At 40.2% G+C, this 24,433-nt stretch overlaps 1 protein-coding gene across 1 annotated transcript in view; it reads right to left on the bottom strand.

Annotated features, from left to right (window-relative positions):
* MLLT3 (MLLT3 super elongation complex subunit) overlaps window positions 1-24,433 on the bottom strand; it is a 130,496-nt gene that overhangs the window by 5,199 nt on the left and 100,864 nt on the right. The window contains exons 7-11 of the mRNA XM_063320973.1: window positions 16,447-16,525; window positions 11,774-11,906; window positions 10,116-10,215; window positions 6,679-6,750; window positions 5,338-5,409 (exon numbers count right to left, since the gene is read on the bottom strand). Coding sequence (XP_063177043.1) covers window positions 5,338-5,409; window positions 6,679-6,750; window positions 10,116-10,215; window positions 11,774-11,906; window positions 16,447-16,525 — 456 coding nt within the window. The remainder of the gene's footprint in view (window positions 1-5,337; window positions 5,410-6,678; window positions 6,751-10,115; window positions 10,216-11,773; window positions 11,907-16,446; window positions 16,526-24,433) is intronic.

Genomic DNA, 24,433 nt, shown 5'->3' with positions numbered 1-24,433 from the left:
TAATTGCACATTTGGTTATCCCTACTATTTCACTACAAAACAGAGTTTAAAAAAAAGAAAAAAAGCCTAATCACTGTAAATCCTAAACCTTTTCTTTACAGTGAGAGAAGTGGGAAAGATATTTCTTTCTAAAATGTAATTTCAGGCCAATTTCTGTTCAGCCACGGTTGAATATTCACATAAATATTCCTCAGGACTAATTTCTTGGTCAAATGTTCTTTTACACCTGCCTTCTCCCTCTTGGGCAATTCTTATATAAGTATCATTTTACATTAGGATTACTTAGCTACACATCTGGGCACTTGCAGTTCAGTATAACATCTCTCCTGCCTCCTCCCTCTTTCTTGTGGATTTATTTCATCTTCCTTTAACAAAGTCTCTCAAAGAGAAATGCCTCTCTTGGGAAAGAGCCACCTTCTCAAACAGATATATTTTTCTCATTTCTCATTTGCTGTCATGGCTATGGACTTGGTAATAATTGAGACTGCAAAAACCTCTCTTCTCCTTTAAACATTGCTCAGCAGAAGTTTCAAAAGCCAGCGCTTTTGAATGACCAAATGCCTTCATTCTTCTCATCCAAGTCCCTTCTCTAAAAATTCCCTAGAAGTCTGTGGGCAGCAGACTTTGACACATGCAAGAGACTATTACCTGCCCCAACATAAACTAAAGAGATGACAACTGCCACTCAGGAACACAGAACTCCACCACCATTCCACTTCAACGCTGCCACCATCTTTAAAACCTCTTGCAGGTATTCACAGTTTTCTGTTGCATATTTTTGCCTTCTGCAGTTTTATCCCTTGCTCTCCTGACCCCTGTACTTCCTATAGTCTCTATATACTTATATTTCCTGGTCCAAAAGTTTCCCATTCATTCCTAAAAACTTTCTCAGCTCAGTACTCTTTTTATTTCTGTGCTTACTGGGAAATATTTTACATTAATTACATAGCTGCAAAGCAGTAAGGACATTTAAGATGGGACGAAAGTTTATTTGTAATGCAGAGAAGCCTGATCCTCTGCAACTTATGCATTCAATATTGTGAACGTATTTCTGTAAACTGATAAAACCATATGAACTAACGAACTACAGAACATTAAGGGATTAAAGGCTTTAAATCCAAACTGCATTATTTGTTTTATAACTGCAGAGACCATTTGCTAGTGCAGACTGGCTAACAGACAACTGTTAAAGTAGTGTGGCTCTTCCATTGAACTCTGGTAGACCTCTGTAGCCAGTATTACGCAGTTACCAGCTGCCAGTACAGAACTGCACCACTCTCCTACCCTGCACCATCCGTCCATAAATCCAGCCTTCACTGAGGCTGTATCGACAGCCTGCAGAGCGTAGGGCTTAGGTGGCTTCATGTGAAGTTTTGGGAAAGAGAATAAAAATCTGCTTGAAAACCTTTTCTGCAGAGCAAGAGATGAAAATAAACAAGAAACATTTTTTCCCGTGAGGGTGGTAACTGCAAAATACTGGCTACAGAGGTTTACCAGAAGTGAAACCATTCAAAAGCTTTGCCTTGGACAACTGGGAAATTAAGTGCTCAGGAAGCAAAACCAGGGCATGAATTTACAGTACAGTAGCTTTTTCAGATTCACTTTTTATTGACACAGAATCACAGAATGGTTCAGGTTGGAAGGGACCGTAAAAGATCACCTAGTTCCAACCCCCCTGCCATGGACAGGGACACCTCCCACTAGACCAGGCTGCTCAAAGCCCCATCCAGCCTGGCCTTGAACACTTCCAGGGATGGGGCTCCACAACTTCCCTGGGCAACCTGTTCCAGTGCCTCACCACCCTCACAGTAAAGAATTTCTTCCTAATACCTAATCTAAATCTCCCCACTTTCAGTTTAAAACTGTTACCCCGTGTCCTATCATTACACTCCCTGATCCAGAGTGCCTCCCCATCCTTCCTGTAGGCCCCCTTCAGGTACTGGAAGGCTGCTATAAGGTCTCCTCAGAGCCTTCTCTTCTCCAGGCTGAACAACCCCAACTCTCTCAGCCTGTCTAGCATAGATGCTGCAGCCCACTGATCATCTTCGTGGCCCTCCACTGGACCCGTTCCAACAGGTCCATGTGCTTCTTGTGCTGAGGGCTCCAGAGCTGGACACAGTACTCCAGGTGGGGTCTCACGAGAGCAGAGTAGAGGGCCAAAATCACCTCCCTCGACCTGCTGGCCACGCTTCTTTTGATGTGGCCCAGGATGCGGTTGGCTTTCTGGGCTGCAAGCACGCACTGCCTGCTCATGTTGAGCTTCTCATCCACCAGCACTGCCAAGTCCTTCTCCTCAGGGCTGCTCTCAAGCCATTCTCCGCCCAATCTGTGTTTGTGCCTGGGATTGCCATGACCCAGGTGCAGCACCTTGCACTTGGCCTGGTTGAACTTCATGAGGTTTGGACAGACCCACGTCTCAAGCCTGTCAAGGTCCCTCTGGATAGCATCCCTTCCCTCCAGCGTGTCAACCACGCCACACAGCTTGGTGTTGTTGGCAAACTTGCTGAGGGTGCACTCAATCCCACTGTCCATGTCACCGACAAAGATGTTAAACAGCATGGTCCCAGTACTGACCCCTGAGGAATGCCACTCGTCACCAGTTTCCATGTGGACATTGAGCCATTGACTGCAACCCTTTGAGTGCGGCCATCTAGCTAGTTCCTTATCCACTGAGCGGTCCATCCATCAAATCCATGCCTTTCCAATTTAGAGACCGGGATGTCAAGCAGGACAGTGTCAAACGCTTTGCATAAGTGCAGGTAGATGACGTCGGTTGCTCCCCGCTTATCTACCAATGCTGTGGCAACATCGTAGAAGGCCACCAGATTTGTCAAGCACAATTTGCCTTTGGTGAAGCCATGGTGGCTATCACCAATCACCTCCTTATTTTCCATGTGCCTTAGCAGAGTTTCCAGGAGGATCTGCTCCATGATCTTGCCAGGCACAGAGGTGAGTCTGACTGGTCTGCAGTTCCCTGGGTCTTCCTTTTTTCCTTTTTTGAAAATGGGGATTATGTTTCCCCTTTTCCAATCAGCGGGAACTTCACCAGACTGCCACGACTTTCCAAATATAATGGAAAGCGGCTTGGGGACTTCATCTGCCAGCTCCTTCAGGACCCATTGATGGATTTCATCTGGTCCCATGGACTTGCGTACCTTCAAGTTCCTCAGATGGTCCCGAACCTTGTCTTCTCCTACAATGGGCGGTTCTTCATTCTCATAGACCCTGCCTTTGCATTCTGCAACTTGGGTGGTGTGGTTGGAGCCCTTGCCAGTGAAGGCCGAGGTGAAAAAGTCATTCAGCACCTCAACCTTCTCCATATCTTGGGTGACCAGGTCTCCTTTCTCCTTCCTGAGAGGGCCCACATCTTCCCTAGTCTTGCCTTTACCCTTGATGTGCTTATTGAAGTTTTTGTTATCTTTGATGCCCCTAGCCAGATTTAATTCTATCTGGGCTTTAGTTTGCCTAATCTGGTTCCTGGTCACTCGGACAGTTTCTCTGTATTCCACCCAGTCAACCTGCCCTTGCTTCCACCTTCTGTAGGCCTCCTTTTTGCTTTTGAGCTTGTCCAGGAGCTCTTTGTTAATCCACACAGGCCTCCTGGCATTTTTGCCTGACTTCTTCATTCTTGGAATGTACTTTTTCCCATGTTATCCTGCCAAGCAGGTCCCTCAAGAGGCCAAACTCTGCTCTCTTGAAGTCCGGGGTAGCAAGCTTGCTGCGCGCTCTCCTCGCTGCTCGAAGGATCTTGAATTCAACCATTTCATGATCACTGCAGCCAAGGCTACCCTTCAGCTTGACACTCGCCACCAGCCCTCCTTGTTGGTTAGGACAAGGTCCAGCATAGTTCCTCTCCTTGTTGGCTCCTGTACCATTTGAAGAAGAAAGTTGTCATCAACACACTCCAAGAACTTCCTGGATTTCTTGTGCCCTGCTGGGTTGTCCTTCCAACAGATATCAGGGTGGTTGAAGTCCCCCATGATGACCAGGGTCTGTGAATGCAATGCTGCTCCTATCTGTCTATGGAGGGCCTCATCTGCTCTCTTGTCCTGGTCAGGTGGCCTGTAGCAGACCCCTACCATAATGTCCCCTGCCCCTGTGTTCCCTTTAATCTTGACCCATAAGCTCTCAGTTGGGTCTTCATCTATGCCCAAGTGGAGCTCCATGGACTCCAGCTATTCATATGACCTCGCTAAGAATTAATGAATAATGTAAAGTGGAAAGGGTGTTGCAATTCCTACCTTTTTTGCATCCTGCACAGTAATTGCCAAGTATATACAGAAATTTGCCCTTGCCACATCTGAAAGTGTGCTTTGGTTCCCTTTGTAGACAAAAGGGAACTTGGGAAACATCAGTATCTTAAATATGAAGTATAGTTAATATGCATCATTGTGTATCATAACTCATGAAATCTGACAAAGCTATCAGAATTCCTCTTTAACTAAGAATATCCTTAATGAAAGTCTTCCTTTTGACTGACAACTCAATTGTTTTCTCATCTTTACTCACAATATTGAGCCTGAACTAACAAACAGGTTAATGTTGGGGCTTACAAAATATTCTTAACACAACTATCCAAGTGTTCAGAAATTTAATGAATGATTGCAATCATATAGAAGTGGTAAAAATTTCCCTCTTCACAACATGTCCACAACTGGCACATAATTGCACTAAACGTAATAAAACCATCTGTGCTACAATTACATCTGCTTTGTTAACAATGCTTCACAATTTGTAATTCAATAGTACCTGACAATGCCACCCAAAACAAAGAATGTTATTCTTTGTTCTTACTATTGCATAACCTTTCAATAAATTTGGAGCATTCGTGGTTTGTGCATTTTCATATTTTACTCCTTGCATGACTTCAGAAGACTCAATGAATAGATTGTGGTTTTGCCCAAAGTGAGCTATGCTTTGAATTCCATGTTTTCTGTTTGCCGTAGAAAACACCTTTAATTGTTTCAGAGAAAATGTCGGTCATTTTCAGGAAAAAGCAACAAGATTTGTACCAAGTCATAGTGCACAGCTGTTTCCATTCTCCCATCCTGTTTTCATAGTTATTGATACAGTACATTGAGAAACAACACTGAATTGGTGAGAAATTCAGCTCAGAAAGGCAATTTTTTATATTTGTCATTTAGTGTGACAACACAATTTAAAGTATGTGTAAGAATTCCCTAAGCTGCACTGAAAGTGGCAATGGGCTGTATATGGATTCTATAGGCTTGAAAGCTACTAAACTTGATTATAGAGTTTTAGATGAAGGGGAAAAAATAGATGTAACTTCACAATTTCAATGAGCACGCTGTGATATTGCATGAGAGTGCTCCTCACCTGCTGCAGTACATGTCTCTCTCTCAATGTCATTAATCTTCTGTGGAGCTCTACTAGTTCATCGAGATATGCCTAGAAACAAATCCCCCCCATAAACAACTTGTTAATTAAGTCATAGCTATGTATTTCAAAAACTTCAGATGTCTTCAAAAACAGTACAAATGAAAATTTTTTTTAAATCTTCTTTGAGCTAAATTTTCTCATTTAGTAGTTTGGCTTTCTCTAGCTTAATACAACCCAAATACATGTTTTTGTGGGTTTTTTTAGATAGTTCATGACAATGAAAATCTTATTAGGTGGTCGTTTGTTGTAGAAGATAATCTCTATATCTGAACTGTGGCAAAAAGTATTTTTTCTAAAAAAATCTCCCACCTTTTCACATAAGGCCCAAACACAAAGGCTCACAATCAAATCCCTCTTTTTCCCTAAAGCTCCATAATTAATTTTCTGTGTCAACAAGGAGATAAGGGAAGAAAGATCAAGCAAGGTTAATCCAATGGTAAATTCCACTGTCCTCCTTCCTGGGATGTCAAACTTGTCCCACCTCTCCACCCAATTAACAACTCTCTCCTTCAGCCTGAGCCATCAGAAACCTTTTTTTCTTTTGAGCAGAGAGAAATACAGCACCCAGCATAAGAAACCAAAAAGCATATGGATCAGGCCACTGAAAATCTAGCAACATATACTGAAACTTTGGTCTCCTGACTCACATTATCATAAAGTTTACACTAATACCTGTAAAATATGAACCTTCAGAGAAACTTGTCCACACTGGGAAATTGGTCTATGCTCACTCACACAATGACTTAGACTTCTTACCCGTAGCCAGCTGACATGATTTTAAACAAGAATGTCTTTCTCAGTGTTAAATGGTCACTGTTGGTTCATATCATTCTAGTTAACATCCTAAATCACACTGCCACTTCCTAACACACAGACCTCAGAAAGGATTCGGGAAAATACGTAATTGGGTTTTTTTGATTGACTGATTGGCTAGGAATACAGCTGTGAATTCTCCTCTTCAAAAATTACCACTTCATCTCTGAAGCACAATGCAAACTCATGGTGGAGAGTAGATAAAATAAATAATAGATGTCAGATTCCCAACTGCTGACATTTGCCAAATGACATGTATTGCAGACAAGGAAAACACTTTCAAAATAGGACATAAGAAGAAAGAATTACAGAAAAAAAAAAAAAGAGACAGATCTGCACCTAAGAAAACCCAAAGCCAAGATGTACTAACTACTCAGATTTTCATTCTGTAGCTAAGGTTGGTGTTTAGTAAATCCATTAATACCACATTCTGGACTAGTTTACTGTTACCTCATTCTCATTTACCTTATCACAATCTCCATTCTTCATTTGTTTATCAGATTTGTTTTGCTTTATTGGACTTTTCACTTCTAAAATCTGGAAAAGAAAGAAAATCCTGTGAAAATTAAATGCATCATTGGACACAATTACATATAAAAAATTCTGCTATCAGTTAATAACACAAAGAATATAACATCTGGAGAAAATGTGATCAAAACTCAAAACTGAGCTTTTCATTCATTAATTCATATTTTTCAGAAAAAAACAGCTTACAGCAGAAAATGCTGAGTTGTTGGAATGAGGTGATATTGTTATTATTAATCCTTAATAGAATTCACTTAATGTCATTTAAAGCCTCGTCAACACTTTTTTGTATCTTTTGCATGCCGATAGGGTAAGGGGTTTGATTCTGCAGATACAAAATGATGCTGAGGTACTCTTCATTGCCTTTGAAATGTAACATGATCAGTATATTTTTCCTGTTTTTTTTTTTTTTTCCCCAACGCTGTCTCTTTTCTGCTACAATAGAGATTTTGAAACATAATCTTTGAAATGAATGAATCAGTTGTAACTAAAAAAAAAGTTTGACTGTAATTTCTCTTGCACTTTATGGAACCCTTCCTTCAGTGCCATACAAAGCCATTTACTACCATAGACAAACCAAGAATGCTTCATCCAGTACTGAATCACAGCCAAGAGCAGCAGCATGTCAACAAGTAGCAGAATACCATGCTTAATATGAAAATTTTAGTACTAAAATGAGGAATATTGGAATATTTTGGGGAAACAGAACTGTTTACTGGTCTTCCGATTTTTTCCACACACAACACACATTTTTTTGAAGCTAAAAGTAGAGTTAAAAAAAATAAAAAATAAATCACCATGTCATTCCCAACCTGGAATATGATCAGTTCTTCTGAAAAACCTCGAAGAAAAATAAATGATCACAGATGATGGGAGATTTACTTAGCCAGGAGTGATGCATGGCCAGAAAGCAAAACATACTTTTCCAAAGAAAAATCCCAGTTCTTTGATTCAACATCCCCTGGGGTTACTGCTGTGTAGGCCAGTGGAAGAAAAACTCTTGTTTTGAAAAAAAAAAAAAAACAACAAAAAAACAAAACCAAACAAAACAAAAAACATACCTCTAGGCATGGATCCAATACCTTTTAGATGCTTTCCTTGTTTTTAAAGGAAGAAAATTCTCGGTTTCAAATAGAACCTTAGAAAGGGCACAGTATAATTGAAAAAGCTGATTCCTTACCATGCTCACATCTTAAGCACTCTTGTTTAGATGACACACAGCACTAATCACATCTGAGAAGCTTACAGAAATATTAACTCTGTCTTAGCTCTTTAGTTCTATGAATGGACTTAGTCAACACAAGCCTGATTTCATCAGTCAAAATCATCATCCTGGCAAGCAGCACTATGCTACCAAGCAGGGACTTCAAATGTGGTTACGGTCTGTTCAATTTGATTTCTTATAATGCTTTCTTAAATTTCTGATTTTCAGCTCAATTATAAAATTCATCTCAATTACAAAAATGGAAGAAGGTATGTGACATTCAATTTTAGCTGGCACACTGCTATTGTTTGGAGTGTCTAAATGAGCATGGAGGCCGCCTGTTAGATGACCAAAGGGGAAAGGAACATGAAAGATGTGACTGAGTGGGCTGCTGATATTGAGACTTAAAATTACTTAACAATTACATTGCCTCTGTAGTTAAGTCTTCATTAAACAACAAACCACAGATAGGTGGTTTTATTTTTCTTGAGTTTATGTCTCCAATGAACACAACATTCTTGATCATTACAGTTTGCTTTTTTCCCCAAAAGACTCTCTCTTAAAAACTTGTCGCTCCTGTATAGATCAACTTAGAAAAGCCTGCAGAGTTTCTGGTGGATAAGAAGAATGCCTTCTGTGCATGGAATCTCCTTCCTCTCTCTGTGCAAAAACTACTCCCTAAGTTTTGTTCTACACAGTGTACTTGAACTTAACTGACATGGATAATGTTTTGTCCTTGCACTACCAGTAAGCTTGTACTGGAAATCTTATTAGAAAAACAATGACAAGTAAATAATTTCTGCCAGATAATTGAAGCAGTTAACCTAAGAGACACAGTAAAGATGCATCCATAAAACTCACCACCTAAACCATAAACTTTTGTTAATACAGGTACAAGCTATTCTAACTACAACAATACTGTAAGCAGCCATTTATTGCCAGTCAGTAAATTTCATGACTGCTTTGTGTATGATCCAAGTGGTCCTGACACTGGGAGTGAATTATGGTTCCCTAAAACAAGTGACAAATTATGATTATTTTTTTTTAAAAGAATATTAGTTTTTATTTTTAGAGAGCCTTACTTTATTGGTGACTGGGGGTAGCTGGTGAGGTAACTCTCAAACTCTAATTTTCATTTGTTCCTGATGTATTTTGTAACTCTAGGTTATTTAATTTCTTTTCTCTGAAAGACAGAACTACCCTACTTTCCTAATCTCAAAAATAGTAACCATGTTAGCTCTTTCGGATATGAAACAAATACCCTGACAGTGAAGTAAAAACTATTACATCTCCTAGTGAAGTAAAAAAATATTGTATCTTCGATATAAACACTGGTAGGAGAGAGGGGAAAAGACGAATGAATAAACTCCTGAGAATCACAGAATCATTTAGGTTGGAAAAGACCCTTGGGATCATCGAGTCCAACCATCAACCCCACTCTACAAAGTTCTCCCCTACACCATATCCCCCAACACCACATCTAAATGAGTCTTAAACACATTCAGGGATGTTGACTCCACCACCTCCCTGGGCAGCCTATTCCAGTGTCTGACCACTCTTTTTGTGAGGAATTTTCCAGTGTCTGACCACTCTTTTTGTGAGGAATTTTTTCCTGATGTCCAGCCTAAACCTACTCTGCTGCAGCTTGAAGCCATTCCCTCTTGTTCTATCGCTAATTACCTGTGAGAAGAGACCAGCACCAACCTCTCTACAATGTCCTTTCAAGTAGTTGTAGAGAGTGATGAGGTCTCCCCTCAGCCTCCTCTTCCTCAAACCAAACAGTCCCAGCTCCTCCAATCGCTCCTCATAAGATTTATTCTGCAGGCCCTTCACCAGCTTCATTGCCCAATGAGCCTATTGATGCAAATTTTGTCTACTGCTCATACAAATGCAAACGTGTACCACTTGATACAAACCCAAACCTGTATCACTTGTACGACTGATGCTGTAAAACCAGTTAGCATTGCATTATGAAGCTAATTCATACAGAAAGGATACATTTCTTAAAATGCTAATGAAAACATTACTTTGGTCTGTGGTATTTGCTAAACCAAATACTACTTCTCCTGAAAAAAAAGCTCTGATGTCAGTTTACAGACCAAGTAACTGCACTGAAGTAATCAGAATGTCATTATCAGCTCCCCATGACTGCATTTACGAATCCTGACTTTACCTGGTTGTTGTTGGTTTTCAGTAAAGGTGGTGCTGGCTCATGATGTAGTGGTGAGGAAGCTGAACTGCTGTCGCTGTCACTGCCATCGCTCAGGCTAACCCTATGGAAAAACAGACTCAAGCGATTACACCCCAAAAAAAAGCGCTGTTACCAGGGGTGAACTGAGCTTGCACTTTGCGGTAGGACACTAAGAATGACCCCTTGCTAAGCAAGCCATCATTAATCAAGATCATGTGGGAGAGAGGCATCCGAGTGGGGCTGCACTCTGGAAAAACCTCTCCATAGCATGGAGAACAAGGCTGTCTGCCTCTGCTGCACTTGGCTGAGATGACACGTCCCGTTAACAGCAGCTAACATTAGAAAAACAGTGAAATATTTAGAACATTAAAACGGCAAGTCTGTATCTCCATTTACAGCCACGTGCAAGGAGGAGACTGTTTTTTTACAGAAACTTCTCTGCTCTTCTAAAAGCTTTCTAAACAGCTGTATTTCCCACTTGGAGAAGTGTTTCACTGAAAAGTTCCTTGTCTCTTGTCATAAATAACACTCTTTTTCCTGGCTAAAATTTAAAACCTTAGCATCTCAGGAGAGACCACATGAAAAAGCTAAGTTCCTAGTCAGTCTCACCCTTCATTTACTTAGGAACAACAGGGAATATTTATTTGTTGGAAGAAAAAAAAAATAGTTATTTGGGATAAAAAAAAGATAGAGAAAAATTAGCCTTAAGTTTTTGTTAGAAAAAAATGAAACAAAGTCTCCACACTTAGAGGCAAGTTGAGCTTGAGACAGTCCTTTATAAAATCACTGACATGAACAAATTATCTAACTGCAAGTCATGTTGGTCTTTTTCTCCTTGATTCCAGTTGCTAAAGTTGTGCCAGGGATGCAGGTGACATTCATTACTGTTTTCCTATTACCTTCGCATTTAAGCAGTAGCTGACAGTGGCAGTCAGGTGCTGTGCAGTCACAGCAAAACCTTGTTTATCAGATAGAGAACCGACTATGAAAAGGTTCTAGAGAGACTGTTTCAGGTTTCCCATAACCTTCAGATGGAGTTTCAGGCTGCCCAAAGAACAGAGGATTTTTGGAACGCGGTCTTGGGTTGCAGCTAGGATGCAGAGGCATATTTTAATAAGTAACTTCTGTGACAGATGCTTGCTTTACCGTCTGTCTGCACTTTTACATATTATCTATTGCATGCAGTGCAGAAATTACTTAAAATTCACATTCCATTGTTTCTGATCCAATTTAACAACCTAATCTAAAACTGGTAAGCGGAGAGATCTTGAAAATGAGATACTATGTACCGAATAGCTCATCCAGCAATTGAAGGACTTAATTTTATCTCATTCATGCCGGAGAGTAATTATGCCAGAGAGACTACTCCCCTGAAGTCACAATGGCATGAAATCAAGGAAAGTCAAATGAATGAGAATCATCATAACCATATGGATTAGTACAGAAATAGTTTGTATTGGGAATGGCTAATTCTGTTAGTTTTCAGAAGAGGCACTTTTAGATGCATATGCGTTAAAAAGAGAGTCTGAATTCTCTGCCCATTTGCTACTCGGCGCTCTTTGAGAACATTAGACCTCAACCCATTACTAACATGCACAACGTCTTGGCCGCCAGGCTACTTGCAATCACAGGACACTCACCTTCGACTCCTGCTTCCTCCTCTTGTATTTACAGGTCGTTCCAACTCAGAATCGTTGTCATTCTCATCTGCTTCATCTGACTCATCTTCATTATCGTCTGACTGCAGATCTTTCATTATAGACCTCAACGGACCTGAAACAGAGGCAATAAAATACACAAATAAAGTTCACTTTGCAGTGTTCCAGGTAATTCACCCAGCTTTGTAGGTGGCAGAAAACCACCCTCCCCGCACAGTGTTGGGAGAGTTTTAAACATTAAACAAATGAAGTAATGCAGTGGGGGCTTACACTGCAGGGACTTATCCATGAATCACTTACTCACACGAGCAACTCAGCTTCAATAGACTTACTCAGGACAGTGAAGTGACTCATATATTCAAATGTTTGCACAATTGACCCCCTGGACCATAGCTGAAGTAAAATACTATCATGCCAGGAGAAATTGACTATTGCTGTATTATTATTAGAAGCAAGATTCTTCTGCATTGCTGGGTTTTAGCATTTTTTTCGCTTTCTCAAAGGGTATTATGTGCAAGTAAAGATCTACAGGGACATACTGATCAGTAATGGCACATTTGTTACATTAATCCATGTACTGAGAAGCAGAGTCTAACAAATCATTCTGTCTAACTACTACTGGCCAAGACAGCCTTTGTCCTTCTGGTTTTTTGTATATTTAGCTTTAGCTGTTCCCTTTATTTCGGGGTCAATTTCAGGTCAAGTAAACACTTTGCCAACGTTCCTAAGTAGAAGTGCGTCCATCCCACACAACACTATGCTATCTCTTTTCCTAAATTAACAGAAGGTACAAAGCTTGACTTGCTTGTAAAAGTGCATTAAATCCAGTTTGGGATTTTGGCTTGATTGTACTAATTTATTTTGCAAATATGTTTTGCAACATATGAGGAATATGTTTAACATATCTGCAAAATGTAAAACTATAGCTTCTTGAAAGCTGCAAAAGCAGCTTGGAAGAGGGAAGAAAGCAAGACTGATGCCACAGGGCATTTAACTCTTAAGTACCTCCCCCACCTGGGACACAAAGCAGCAAATAAAAGCAGGAACAGGGATTGCTATTAGGGTTCTGTAACTCCTTCAGCCCAGGAAACACAAAATACTAAAATGAAGTGAGCCTCAGAGTGTTCTTCAAAGGGAGATGAAGCTTGCAACTCTCTATTTCCTAACAGGGGAAACAGAGTCAAGGAGTGTCATCCTTGGTCACTGCCAGAAGAGAAGGCAGACTTCTACCAGGGCCATACACCTAATAGGAACGGTGTTCCCACCATGGGAAGAACTTTATGGATTATTCCAGACCTAGCACGGCTCAGGTCACAGGCATTTTGACTAGTTTTGTGTGAGTGACTTCAAATCTGATGAGAATGATTTACCACTAAGGCTGCACTAGAACTTTCATAAACTGGTACAGTTTGTGCAGGTTCAGATCAATGGTTTCTCTTCCCTGTTTTGACACCCCAAGGTTGGCTGGGAAGAAGCCCAGATGGTGCTGATGGGCAAATTCCTGGTGGACCAGACCCTTGTATAGGTGACAACGAAAGGGGAGCTATACTGAAGTGCTTCTTGTCCATGTAACCACCACTGATCTGCAGAAGTAGCTGATCCATGCTCCATTTTCTGTTCCTGTTTGAGTCTCGGGCAGAAAACACTCAGCTATTCACAAATGGTAACTTGCAGTCTGTCTGAATATCTTATCATCTGACCCTTGAAGGAGGGAAAGGACTCCTTCCTTGTCTTTTAATAGGAGCAGTAATAAATATATTCTATTTAAAAGGGAGGAGAGAGCACACTCCCAGCAGCATCAGTACAGGGATGAAGGAAGAATTTGCCTACTTTGATTTTTTGGAAAATGTTCCCATTGGCTGGCTTGACTGTTGAGGTGGGTGAATGAGAAACATGGCACAGGGAGATAAATAAATTGAGGTAAAGGGCTAGCAAAGAGACTTACGTTATAATTATACAAAGAAGGATTCCACATTTCAAGAAAGACAAAAAGGTAGAACACAAGGGTATTTCCACAGGCTAGACTTAGCCTAGAAAGGCTAGTTTCCATACACCTTACTGGGCAAAAACATTAACAACCACCATTAAAGCCCTACTGAAGATGATCACCTCTGCACTGAGAGCAGATGAGTCTCACTCCACTCCATAGGCCAACAACAGCTTCCAAGAAAGCATTCATCTCTTCTCCACAACAGAAAAATACTTGGCAACGATCAGATGGAGCAAAGGAAAAGGTCAGTGGGAGGAAAGGTAAAGTAATAAACCAAAACCTAGTCTTGTAATGAAATTTAGTATGGCATGTGAAAAACTGATGTTGCATAAAACACCAGAATATAACCCCACAACATGAAAACTGCTAGCTATGCTTGCAGGTCACCCAAAACATCACTTCTTGATTTTATTTTGAAATTGAAGCAGAAAGAAAACCAGCACACATTCCTCATGATCCCTACACAGCCTGCTCTCACAAGTTTAATCTAAATCATTATTCTTGCCTATGTCCTTATTCCAAGTATAGCAGAGGGCCATTTTACCCTCTGACAGTCCCTTGCTGTGTTCTAGGACAATCAGACAGTCCTATCTCAAGGTGCCAAGGGGCTTATTCCTCTTTTGTGGAGAAAAAGGAACTTGGACTCCTGAGACACATCCGTCACTGACACCCAATAGGCATTGAACAGCCTGTCATTCAGACATGTTTTCACTTAACGTAGGACCATATCTGGGACTCTGATAAGGCATTTTGTACCCAGCCATCTAACTTCTTCAGTAGACTTTCCCTACAATCAGCAAATTAATTTTTAGGTCTTTTGTTTCTAGCACTGATAGCGATGTCACTGTTAATCTTCTGCTCCTTGCTAACACTTAATTTAAAATTCCATGACAGCCTTTTTAAGGGTTTGAGAAGTTGTTATCTCCTAAAGGGTCAGAATAGTTAAGGAGAAAATGAAAACTAGGAACTGCCCAGGAGCAAGTGTTCTTGGTAAGGAAACAGAGAAATATCAGAGTTCGCCCAAAGGGCAGAAGAACTTGAAGAACCCTAGGTTAGCCCACTGCTTATGCAAAAAGAGGTGAAAAAAGTTCATGCTGTGGTTTTCTGACTCTTGACTGAGTAGTGGAGTTTGAACGCAGCAGAAAAAGAGCAATGGCCCTGCAAGCAACTTCTAGTTAGGAAAAAAAGCATGGGTTCTGACCAGAGCACAACATATACTGTGAACATGACACAGTATGCCTGGTGCTTCATCCCTTTGATATACAAATGCACAGACTGGGCAATGAATGCATTTAGTTGACTGGAACTCTCAGAAAAATGCAGCAATTACTATTTACTGTGGCAAGAAAGAGGACGTGTATATACCACTAGCACTTCAGAGTTGTGCACATCAGAGGAAAAATCTCCTATCCACTCTTGATAAGGTACAAAAACCTGAAAGACAGTCGGTGATGTGTCTTCTGTACAACCCAAAAGAGATGGATGATCCAGTCTTCTCAGAAGAAAATACTAAGTCGACAGATTTTTATCCAAGATAACAAACAGATCCAGGAATGGGTATCCAAATCTTTTGGCTTGTAATGGACAGTTCACATGACTAAGGAGGTTTTTATGAGAGCAAAAATAGGGCTGCGGCAAGAAGGGGTTCTGTTTAGCCTCAGGTAAAAATCAAATGCCTGAAGCCAGTCATCAATCACAGCTGACCTCCACTCTTGCTTTCTTTCACCTGAAGTAATGCTTCCAGAACACACTGGCAAATCAGTACCAGTCACCTACAGAATGGCAGTAGGAACGATATACATCATGTGTAAATCTATTTAAAAATAAACTGTTTGCTGGAGGCACTTAATGTGCTTTCATAACCTTAAATCAAATCCACCATTGAGGAATGTAAATGGATAAAACAACTGCAATTTTAGTCAAAAGTTGCTTTTTTAATACTCGTGACCCAAAAACAAAACAAAAGCTGATTAAGAATGTATCAGTTGTACAATCTTATAAACCCAGGGAGAAACGCCAAGCAGGAACCAAGTACTTTAATAGATCATGTAGAATGAATCTCAACTTATTTACAGAAAACCTGCCTTGGCAAATTCTCTGGGAAGAAAAATGCATTTCTTTACTGAGTTCCAAGTATACTGTAATTATTAGCGAGAAAACCGAAATCCAAACTTAAAGTCAACTTAAAGTCTAACCATCACCTTGCCCTGCCACGTAGCTAAAATAAATACTGTATGCTCTTAAAACTTCCCATTAGAATAGAAAAATCCCAGCCCTTTGAAAGGGTCCACATACGCACATCCTTGGGCTTCCCATGGGAAGCCATACCTTCCTAAGCAGGGCTTCAGATGGAGCCAGCTGCCATGGCACCTGACCCTGCAACAGGACAACCTCAGAAACAGAAGCTGTTTTGAGTTTAGCATCTGTTACTGCTTCACAACAAATGCCCTTCACACCCTTTTCTCAGATACACATTTTCTCCCCTTTTATTTTGCCCTTACAGCCACATCTGAAAACAATCGGAGGAAAAGTTTCTAAAGCAAAACCGTGGCCAGTTCAGGCTGTGAAAGGCAGCAGAAAAGTGGTAATGAGATGCCACCAGTTCTGTTTTTATTGGGGTCTTCATTTCACATGCTGCTTTCAATTTCTTTTCCTTTGTTGGTACCTTGTTGTCTGCTGTTTTGAGATGGCGTAAAACTGGAACTGGAACTGGAGCTGGAACTGGCAGGACTGGGCTGTTCAGACTTAAAAGGAAAAAAAAAAAGACAATAAGTAACATTGTAGGAAGCATTTTTGCCTAAAACTCTTACTGTTAGTTATCGCCTAAAGCATGCTGTCAAGAAAAAAGCACTACAGAACAGAATAATACTCAAAGATCTTGACAAGTGTCAGTCAGGCAAACATCATAGAAATTGCTATGCACTCAGCATACGTACACACTACTACATCATGTCCAGTTCTTTACTGAAGCAAATATCCTAACAAGAAGTTCCCAATGCCTTGTTTGAAAGGCTATACAACATGAAAGCCTAAATGAGTTTATAATAGACCTAAGGCTCTTGTGTCCTTGTCATACTGTAGTTGCAACATTTTCCAAATTAGTAATGATGTAGTAGAATTGAAAACCACAGGAAGACCTGAGCAGACCACACTAAATGGCAGAAAATCTAAGACAGTTTCCTTTCTTCTTCCTTAGAAAATAAGTTTTAAGATGAGGATTCAAAATAAACTTTTCTGCTGTTATTGGATTTCTCCTCATCTGAACACTTTCCATATGTATTAAGAACCTACAGATTGTAATAGCAGTTGAACCAGAAAGATCTGCCTTGTACACAGGGAAATTGTCCAGAACCTAGAGATTACAAAAGAGAACGAGATTTTTAAAACAGAGTTGTTAAAATCAGTTTACTTTCCCTAACAAACAGTTCCATACATTGTTTTTACCCTACTGTTTAAAGTGTATAAATTTATCTCTAAAATTCCATAAAATTACTGAGAAAGTCCTATTACTTCATCTAAAAATTCTCTATAATTCTTCTCACAGTGGTTATGGCTTATAAGGGTTGTACTGGAAGTCTTGCTTCATGTTGCATGTATCCACAAGCTTTTTTGCTGTTTCTTAGGCTCAGTGGCTTGAAGTGCATTGGTGTCTGTATGTACTTGCACACTCATCTGTGTACGCGAGACAAAGAACAAATCTGGTATGTGGGCACAGAGGATGCTAACAGAGAACATAAAACAAGAAAGAAGTGTCCACACAGAAGGAATAGTGAAAATCAAGTTAGGAACTAATGATCTAAAAATATACTATTGAAAAGAAAACCTGCTTCCACTTTAAACTTTATACAACTGTGTTATCATGAAGTGTTATCCAAGCTAACAAAAGTTTTCTGACTCTCCTTGCCTGTACAATATCCCTCTTGATTAAGTTAGAACTAAATTGTTCTCAAAAATGGCAGCAGTAATATACAGTCACTGTAAAACTCAGTTTTCATGCACACAGACTACCTAAGCTTAACAGTTGCTGTTTCTCCACAAAACAATCCATTGTTGCCTTTCATAATGAGCAGGCAGATTTACAGCCTTTTACCGCCTTTTCTCACAATGAGAGATGCCTATTTAGGCAGCAGAATGCTTGAGAAAAACACCATTAACATCTGCTCTCCTCAAATCAGCACCAGCTCCAGCGCTCAGACAGACACTCAAAATGCGAACCTGACTGTATGGAATGTATGTGTATACATGTATATGGCTTGTATACAGGTGAATCAACACTGTGCAAGAAAACCCAACCCAACCAACCACACAACCCATTTCTGAGTACTGAGAGAGATTCTTACGTGGTCCACAACATCAGACCTTTTTGCACACTGCAGCATCACTTGACACTGTTCCAAAAATCACGTAATTCTGAAAGAACTTTTTTTTTTTTAACTGCCTGAACTTCTGCAAAACCATACAAGCTTTTTAGCTGTAAAATAATTATGATAACATGAAACAGTCTGCACTGATAGAGAAACAAGAGTCAATGCAAACTTTAAAGACATCACCATTCTGGAAACTAATTTCAGTCTTCCAGCTTCAGGTTACTACTAAACATCTGGTTTATCTGTCACTTTCTGCTTTTTGCAGCAAAATTACTAGTTGACAACTGGCTTCTGCAGATTTCCATTAACTGTATTTTTCCTTTATTAATTTCAATATGAACTTTAACTTATGTAAAATCCATTCCTTTAAAAAAGTAACAAACACTGAAAGACTATCGTATTCAGTTTAAAATATTTGAAGAAGTGCTAAAACTATAAGGGAAAAAAAAAAATCACACATATTTGTTACTATTAAAACTTGACTACTTTCTTTTTGAACCAGTTTACTAGAAATTAAAAAGGGAAAAGACCTGGTCTTGTTCATATTATAAGGCGTGCAAACACCAGTGAAATTCCCCTGTGTCCGAATTTTCTCCCAGCTTTAACTAATCGAGACAGGATCACAAGAAGAAATGGATATGAATACATATAAAGTTGCCATAATGCCTTCCTGGTAAAAATTTTGCTCTGCTTTAGCAAGATCACTTTGAGAAGCCAAACCATAGAAGTCCCAGTGAAGCACAAATGATCATCCGTACTCTTTTAAAAAGGGTTATTAATGCCTCTTGAAACAATTGACTTTATTTCCTTAAATAGCCCTGTCTGAAAATTTATTCCAAGAAATACAAATTTGCATAGATGTTAAAATTGTTAAGTATTCAAAATTAAACCTATCTTCTTTGACTTTGAGAAATCTGGGGTATGAGAGCACCCAGAAGAAACAGCTGCTTTTAACATAAGAATGAATGTTATTAACAGAAAAGACCTGCCTTTTTAGAAGGAACTAAAAATATGCCTTCCATATATGAATATGGATTAGTGCCGACAGCACCAATGCTTCCAGTTACCAAAGGCTATCTTTTGTCACTTAAGCAATGCTTTTTGACAGTTTTACAGGCTGTTATCCCAAGGACTTAGGTATTTATGGCTTTATTCACTTGGGCTTTCTGCTCTTATCCACTGGTTACTAATCACCAAACAGATTTTCTTTTTTTTAAATGCATCTGAAATTAGCTAAAGGGTGTCCTTCAACAATAAAAGCTTAAGACAGTACCAGCAAAGAGCTTCTCTCATATGTCCTTTTCCTGTTTTACTAGTTTTCTCTTCCTGCAGACAAGCTAGTGAGAGTTTGGGCCCAAACTGTTCATTAGTGCAATGACCCGATATGATTTATTGCATTCTTAGACAGTCTATTTCGTTTTAGTGCTCTCACACTGATGCACAGGAGACACTGGCTTCTTTATTAGGCCTGGTTGAGCAATTCTGTGCTTTGAAATGGTTTGGCAAGAAAAGGGACTTTTCTTGGGCTCAAGTTTTTCCTGAAAAGGTACCTTTTTCACCAGCTCTAAATCACTTGGCTTCTGTCATTTCCAAACTCCTGTTTTTACAAGTAGTACAACAACTTGCTCTTGAGCTGCAAACAATTTTCAGGCAAACTCACCTGTTTATGATACAGGATATTATAGAGCTGTTTCTGTAATGTTTCATGGTTGCCTGGATTCATAAAACATCTTCTAAAAATAAGCTCAATCATTTAAAGCTCCTTATTTACATTAAAAAAATAGAAAACATGTGTATGTGGGTGACAATTGGCTTTTCTTGCCTTCCCCTGAACTGGTTTTAAAGGAAGCGTACGCATTGTTTCCTGAAATAAAACTTAAGTGGTGTAGTAATATCCCATTTCATATCAGCCAGTCTACATATTTCCTATTTTTATGCACAATAGTCTAAAGAGCTATGTTTCTGCGTGCCATACAAACTGAAAAGTCTATCCACTTAAAACTGCTTTTATAGCTGAGTATTACTTCCACTTCGTCCAAAGTTAGCTTCTCAGGAACATGCTCCCTCAGGACAAACCTTCTCTAACAGGACTCCTGTACTTAAAACTTCTACTGCCTCTTAAGCACCCAGTCACTGACCACTGCCTCAGCTTTCAGTAGAGTAATCCAACCCATCTGCGGCTTAAAGGACAGAACGAACCCACCTCATCCACCAAGCATCCGCATCTGCCACTGCCAAGGGGACACATTGTTTGGGTGTCCCTGATACCACAAGCCTGAACTGAGCTACCTGCACCCTGCCCAAATTCTGTATCACTACATCTCCTGTCAAGCTGCTACATTAGCAGCTAGCCTCCAAGGTAGGGCTAATGTAAAAGCCTTTCCTTTCCAACCATTCACAAAAAGTTAGCTTGCAGATTGCAAACTCACATGGAAGATGGAAGAACAGGGGTATCAACTAGGAAGTGGAATTAATTATTTTCTTACAGAAATATAAATATTTATTCATAACTACAACACTTAAGGAACTAAAAAAATATTTAGAGAAGTAATTTAAGATTGTGGAGATACAAAATTTGAACAGGAAATGCAAGATTATTGATTTTTGAGAGGAGGCAGAGACAGCCATTTGGCAGAGAATGTGACCTAAGGTACTGATACAATTAGCTGCCTTATCTATTTATAGCAATTTCAAACAAAAATTCCATATCACTGATGGAGATGAGGTTATTTGTTAATTAAGTTGACTCTGTACCTGCTACCTGAGCAAGTCCATGGACCCTGACGGGATGCACCCATGAGTGCTGGGGGAGCTGGCAGATGTCATTGTGAAGCCACTCTCGATAACATTTGATTGATCATGGTGACTGGGAGAAGTGGCCAAACATTGGAGAAAAGCAAATGTTACTCCTGTCTTCAAGAAGGGCAACAAGGAGGACCCAGGGTACTATAGGCTTGTCATTTCACCTGTCGACAGGTCACCTACCCAGGGATTCCTCACCTCAATCCCTGGGAAGGTAACAGAGCAGCTAATCCTGGAAACCATTTACAGGCACTTAAGGATAAGAAAATCACCAGGAGCATGGCTTCACCAAGAGGAAGTCATGACTGACCAACTTGATAAACTTCTGTGATAAAATTACTTGCCTGGCAAATGAGCAGAGACCAGTGGATATTGTCTATCTGGACTTCATTAAGGTCTTTGATACTGTCTCCCATAAGCTCATCATAAACAAGCCGCTGATGTATGGGCTGGATGAGCAGTCAGTGAAGTGGACTGAAAACAGGCTGAATGGCTGGACCCACAAAGTGGTAATCAATGGTACAAAGTCTAGTTGGATGCCAGTAACTAGCAATGTACCCCAGGAGTCAATACTGGACTAGAGGGAATGGATTAAAACTAGAGATGGGTCGATTCAGACTGGACATCAGGCAGAAGTTCTTCACCATGAGGGTGGTGAAGCACTGGAACAGGTTGCCCAGAGAGGTGGTGGAAGCCCCATCCCTGGAAGTTTTCAAGCCCAGGCTGGATGGGGCTCTGAGCAACCTGATCTAGTGGGAGGTGTCCCTGCCCATGGCAGGGGGGTTGGAACTAGATGATCTTTAAGGTCTATTCCAACCCTAACGATTCTATGATTCTATGATCCGGTCCTGTTTAACATCTTCATTAATGGTCTGGATGATATGGCAGAGTGTGCCCTCAGCAAGTTTGCTGATCACACAAAACTGGAGGAGGGGCTGATATGCTAGAGGGTCATTCTGCCACCCAGAAGGACCTTGACAGGCTAGCAAAATGGGCCGACAGGAACCTCATGAAGTTCCACAAGAAGTGTGAAGTCCTGTCCCTGGGGAAGAACAGCACCATGCACCAACATATTCTGGGGGCCACCCAGCTGGAAAGCACCTCAGCAAAAATGGATTTGGGGGTCCTCATGGATCTTACTAATGCATATAAATACCTGAAGGGAGGATGCAAAGAGGATGGAGCCAGACTCTTTTCAGTGGTGCCCCGTGACAGAACAAGAGGCAATTGGCACAAATGGAAACATGAGAGGTTCCCTCTGAACATGAGGAGACACTTCTGTACTGTGAGGGTGACCAAGCACAGGCATATGTTGCCCAGGGAGGCTGTGGAGTCTCCCTTCTTAAAGATACCTTAAAAATCTAGACGTGGTCCTAGGCAACCAACTCTAAGTGTCCCTGGTTGAGCAGGATAGTTGGATCTGATGACCATCAGAGGTCTCTTCCAACCTCAACTTGTCTGTAATTCTGGGAATCTGAAACACATCCTTCATTTAACAATTAGTATCCAGAAAAGATCTTAAGCCAAATGTTGCACCTGTTTTGTCTGAACAATTGCACTGGATGAAGCAGAATTTGTGTTTCTTTAGAGACCCTCCTACTGAAATGAATCTACTTTTGAAAGAAAATTTTTTTCCTTCTATATTTATGTACATATTTTGTTTTAGATTTATAAATAAAAAATGAATTTGAGACACTTCTAACATAAAAACTCAGAAATAAGCTAGTGTAACACTTAGAGAAGACTCACGCAAAGGAGACTGAACTAACACGTGGATGAAAAAATTCTTTTGCAGTACACTTCACAACACAGTGGGAAGATGAAGCACTAGTGAAGGCTGCTGCCTGTAGGAATATTTTTGCTGAAGGAATCTTACTAGCAAGAGCAGAAGACATACAGAAAAGCAAGCGAAGAAGTACAGTAGAAAAGATTACAGTTTCTCATGTAGAGCAGATGAATACTACAGTTTCCAAGGATTTCATGCCGACAAGGTAATGAGTAAACTAAAGGTAAAATAAACTAAAAATGTGTATGGTCACGTGAGTATGAACATGGTCCTTCACAAATCGAAAGAGGCAGAGTGCAAACTGATGGAAGTTTTCGTCAGATAACCCTAACCGAGAAGGATGGAAACTCTGTTCTGAATATGTAGGTAATGCTGCCAAACACAGGGTTATATAAAGTTTTACGCTTTTCAAAATTGGCACTAAAAACTGTTAATCTGGGCCACACATTCACCAAATGTGTGAAAAGACATCAATGTTTGTGAAGAATTAATAAAGCATGAGCAGTACAACATGGGAAGGTTAACAGCTCTATATTCAACTCTATATTCTCTGTATTCAATCCATATTCAAAGTCTCAGTTATGTGGAAAGGGAAGATGAAGATATCCTAAATTCCCCCCTTCCTCTGAGGGAAGATGAAGATATCCTAAATAAAGCACTTGTTTGAAGAAAACTGCTTATCTTGTAAGCTCAGTGGCATGAAAGCCCTGTGACGAGAGAATGGTGACTGTCTGTATTCTGTAAGCATGGAAAGGCCAAATTAACCTGACAAGCAATACTCACATATTGATATTTTAAACTTTTCCTTTGAGAACCTTTGCACATTATATATACCAAGCTCTCATGAGTGAATAAGGGAGAGAAATGTGTTTTAGAAGAAAAGTCTAATCCTAGATTTTAGTACTAGATACAAACTAGAAAATTCAGCCTAGATATCAAAGCCAATGTGAGAGTTTCATTCAACTAATCTACACTTTCTGCTCTAATGGGACTAATAGCAATGGTAGAAGAATGGTGGTAGCTGCTCTGGCCAGCCCTGACAGCTGCTATAGCAGAAGCCAACACTTCATGATTCTCTTCTCTTGCCCTGCTCCCTCGCCTGTGCCCTATTTGACATATCAGTGCTGAGAGGGGCAGATGTTGAAGCAGTCCCAGTTCACTGTTTGGGAAACTGAACAGACAGTTTGCTGTCACTTTTGATGCAGGGGGAAGGTTGTTCACCTAAATTCTCCCAGATCTGAGGTCCTGATGTTAGAAACTCATGCAACTCATATTAACAAAGAAGCAGCTGGAGAACAATCTCACTACATGTAAGACTTTTTTTATGGATGTTATTCTGCACTATGGTACATTTCCACACCATTAAAGAGCTGGTCTTCTCAGCAGGTACTCACAGACTTTGCAAATTCACCGTAGTTCCTCTCGAAGTCTTCTTATGTAGTTCAAACTCTGCAGAGTGCTCCCAGCATGACCCTACACTAAACCTTTACTATGCAGAAATGTCATACACATCAAGTAAATACAGACCTAAATATATGAAAAACGACAGCTCTTCTTCTGAATTGCTGCTGCAGAGTCCCTATGCACTGTCTTTGCTATTGCAGACTGCTGGCTCCTGAACAAATGTCCCAGAAAACAAAAAAAATTGTCCAAAATTTCACCATAGACTGTAGAGAGATCTAGCACAGCTCTTCCAT

Source organism: Chroicocephalus ridibundus, chromosome Z (genome assembly GCF_963924245.1).
Source record: "Chroicocephalus ridibundus chromosome Z, bChrRid1.1, whole genome shotgun sequence".
Classification (NCBI taxonomy): Eukaryota; Metazoa; Chordata; class Aves; order Charadriiformes; family Laridae; genus Chroicocephalus; species Chroicocephalus ridibundus.
This window is presented reverse-complemented; position numbering and strand designations above follow the sequence as displayed.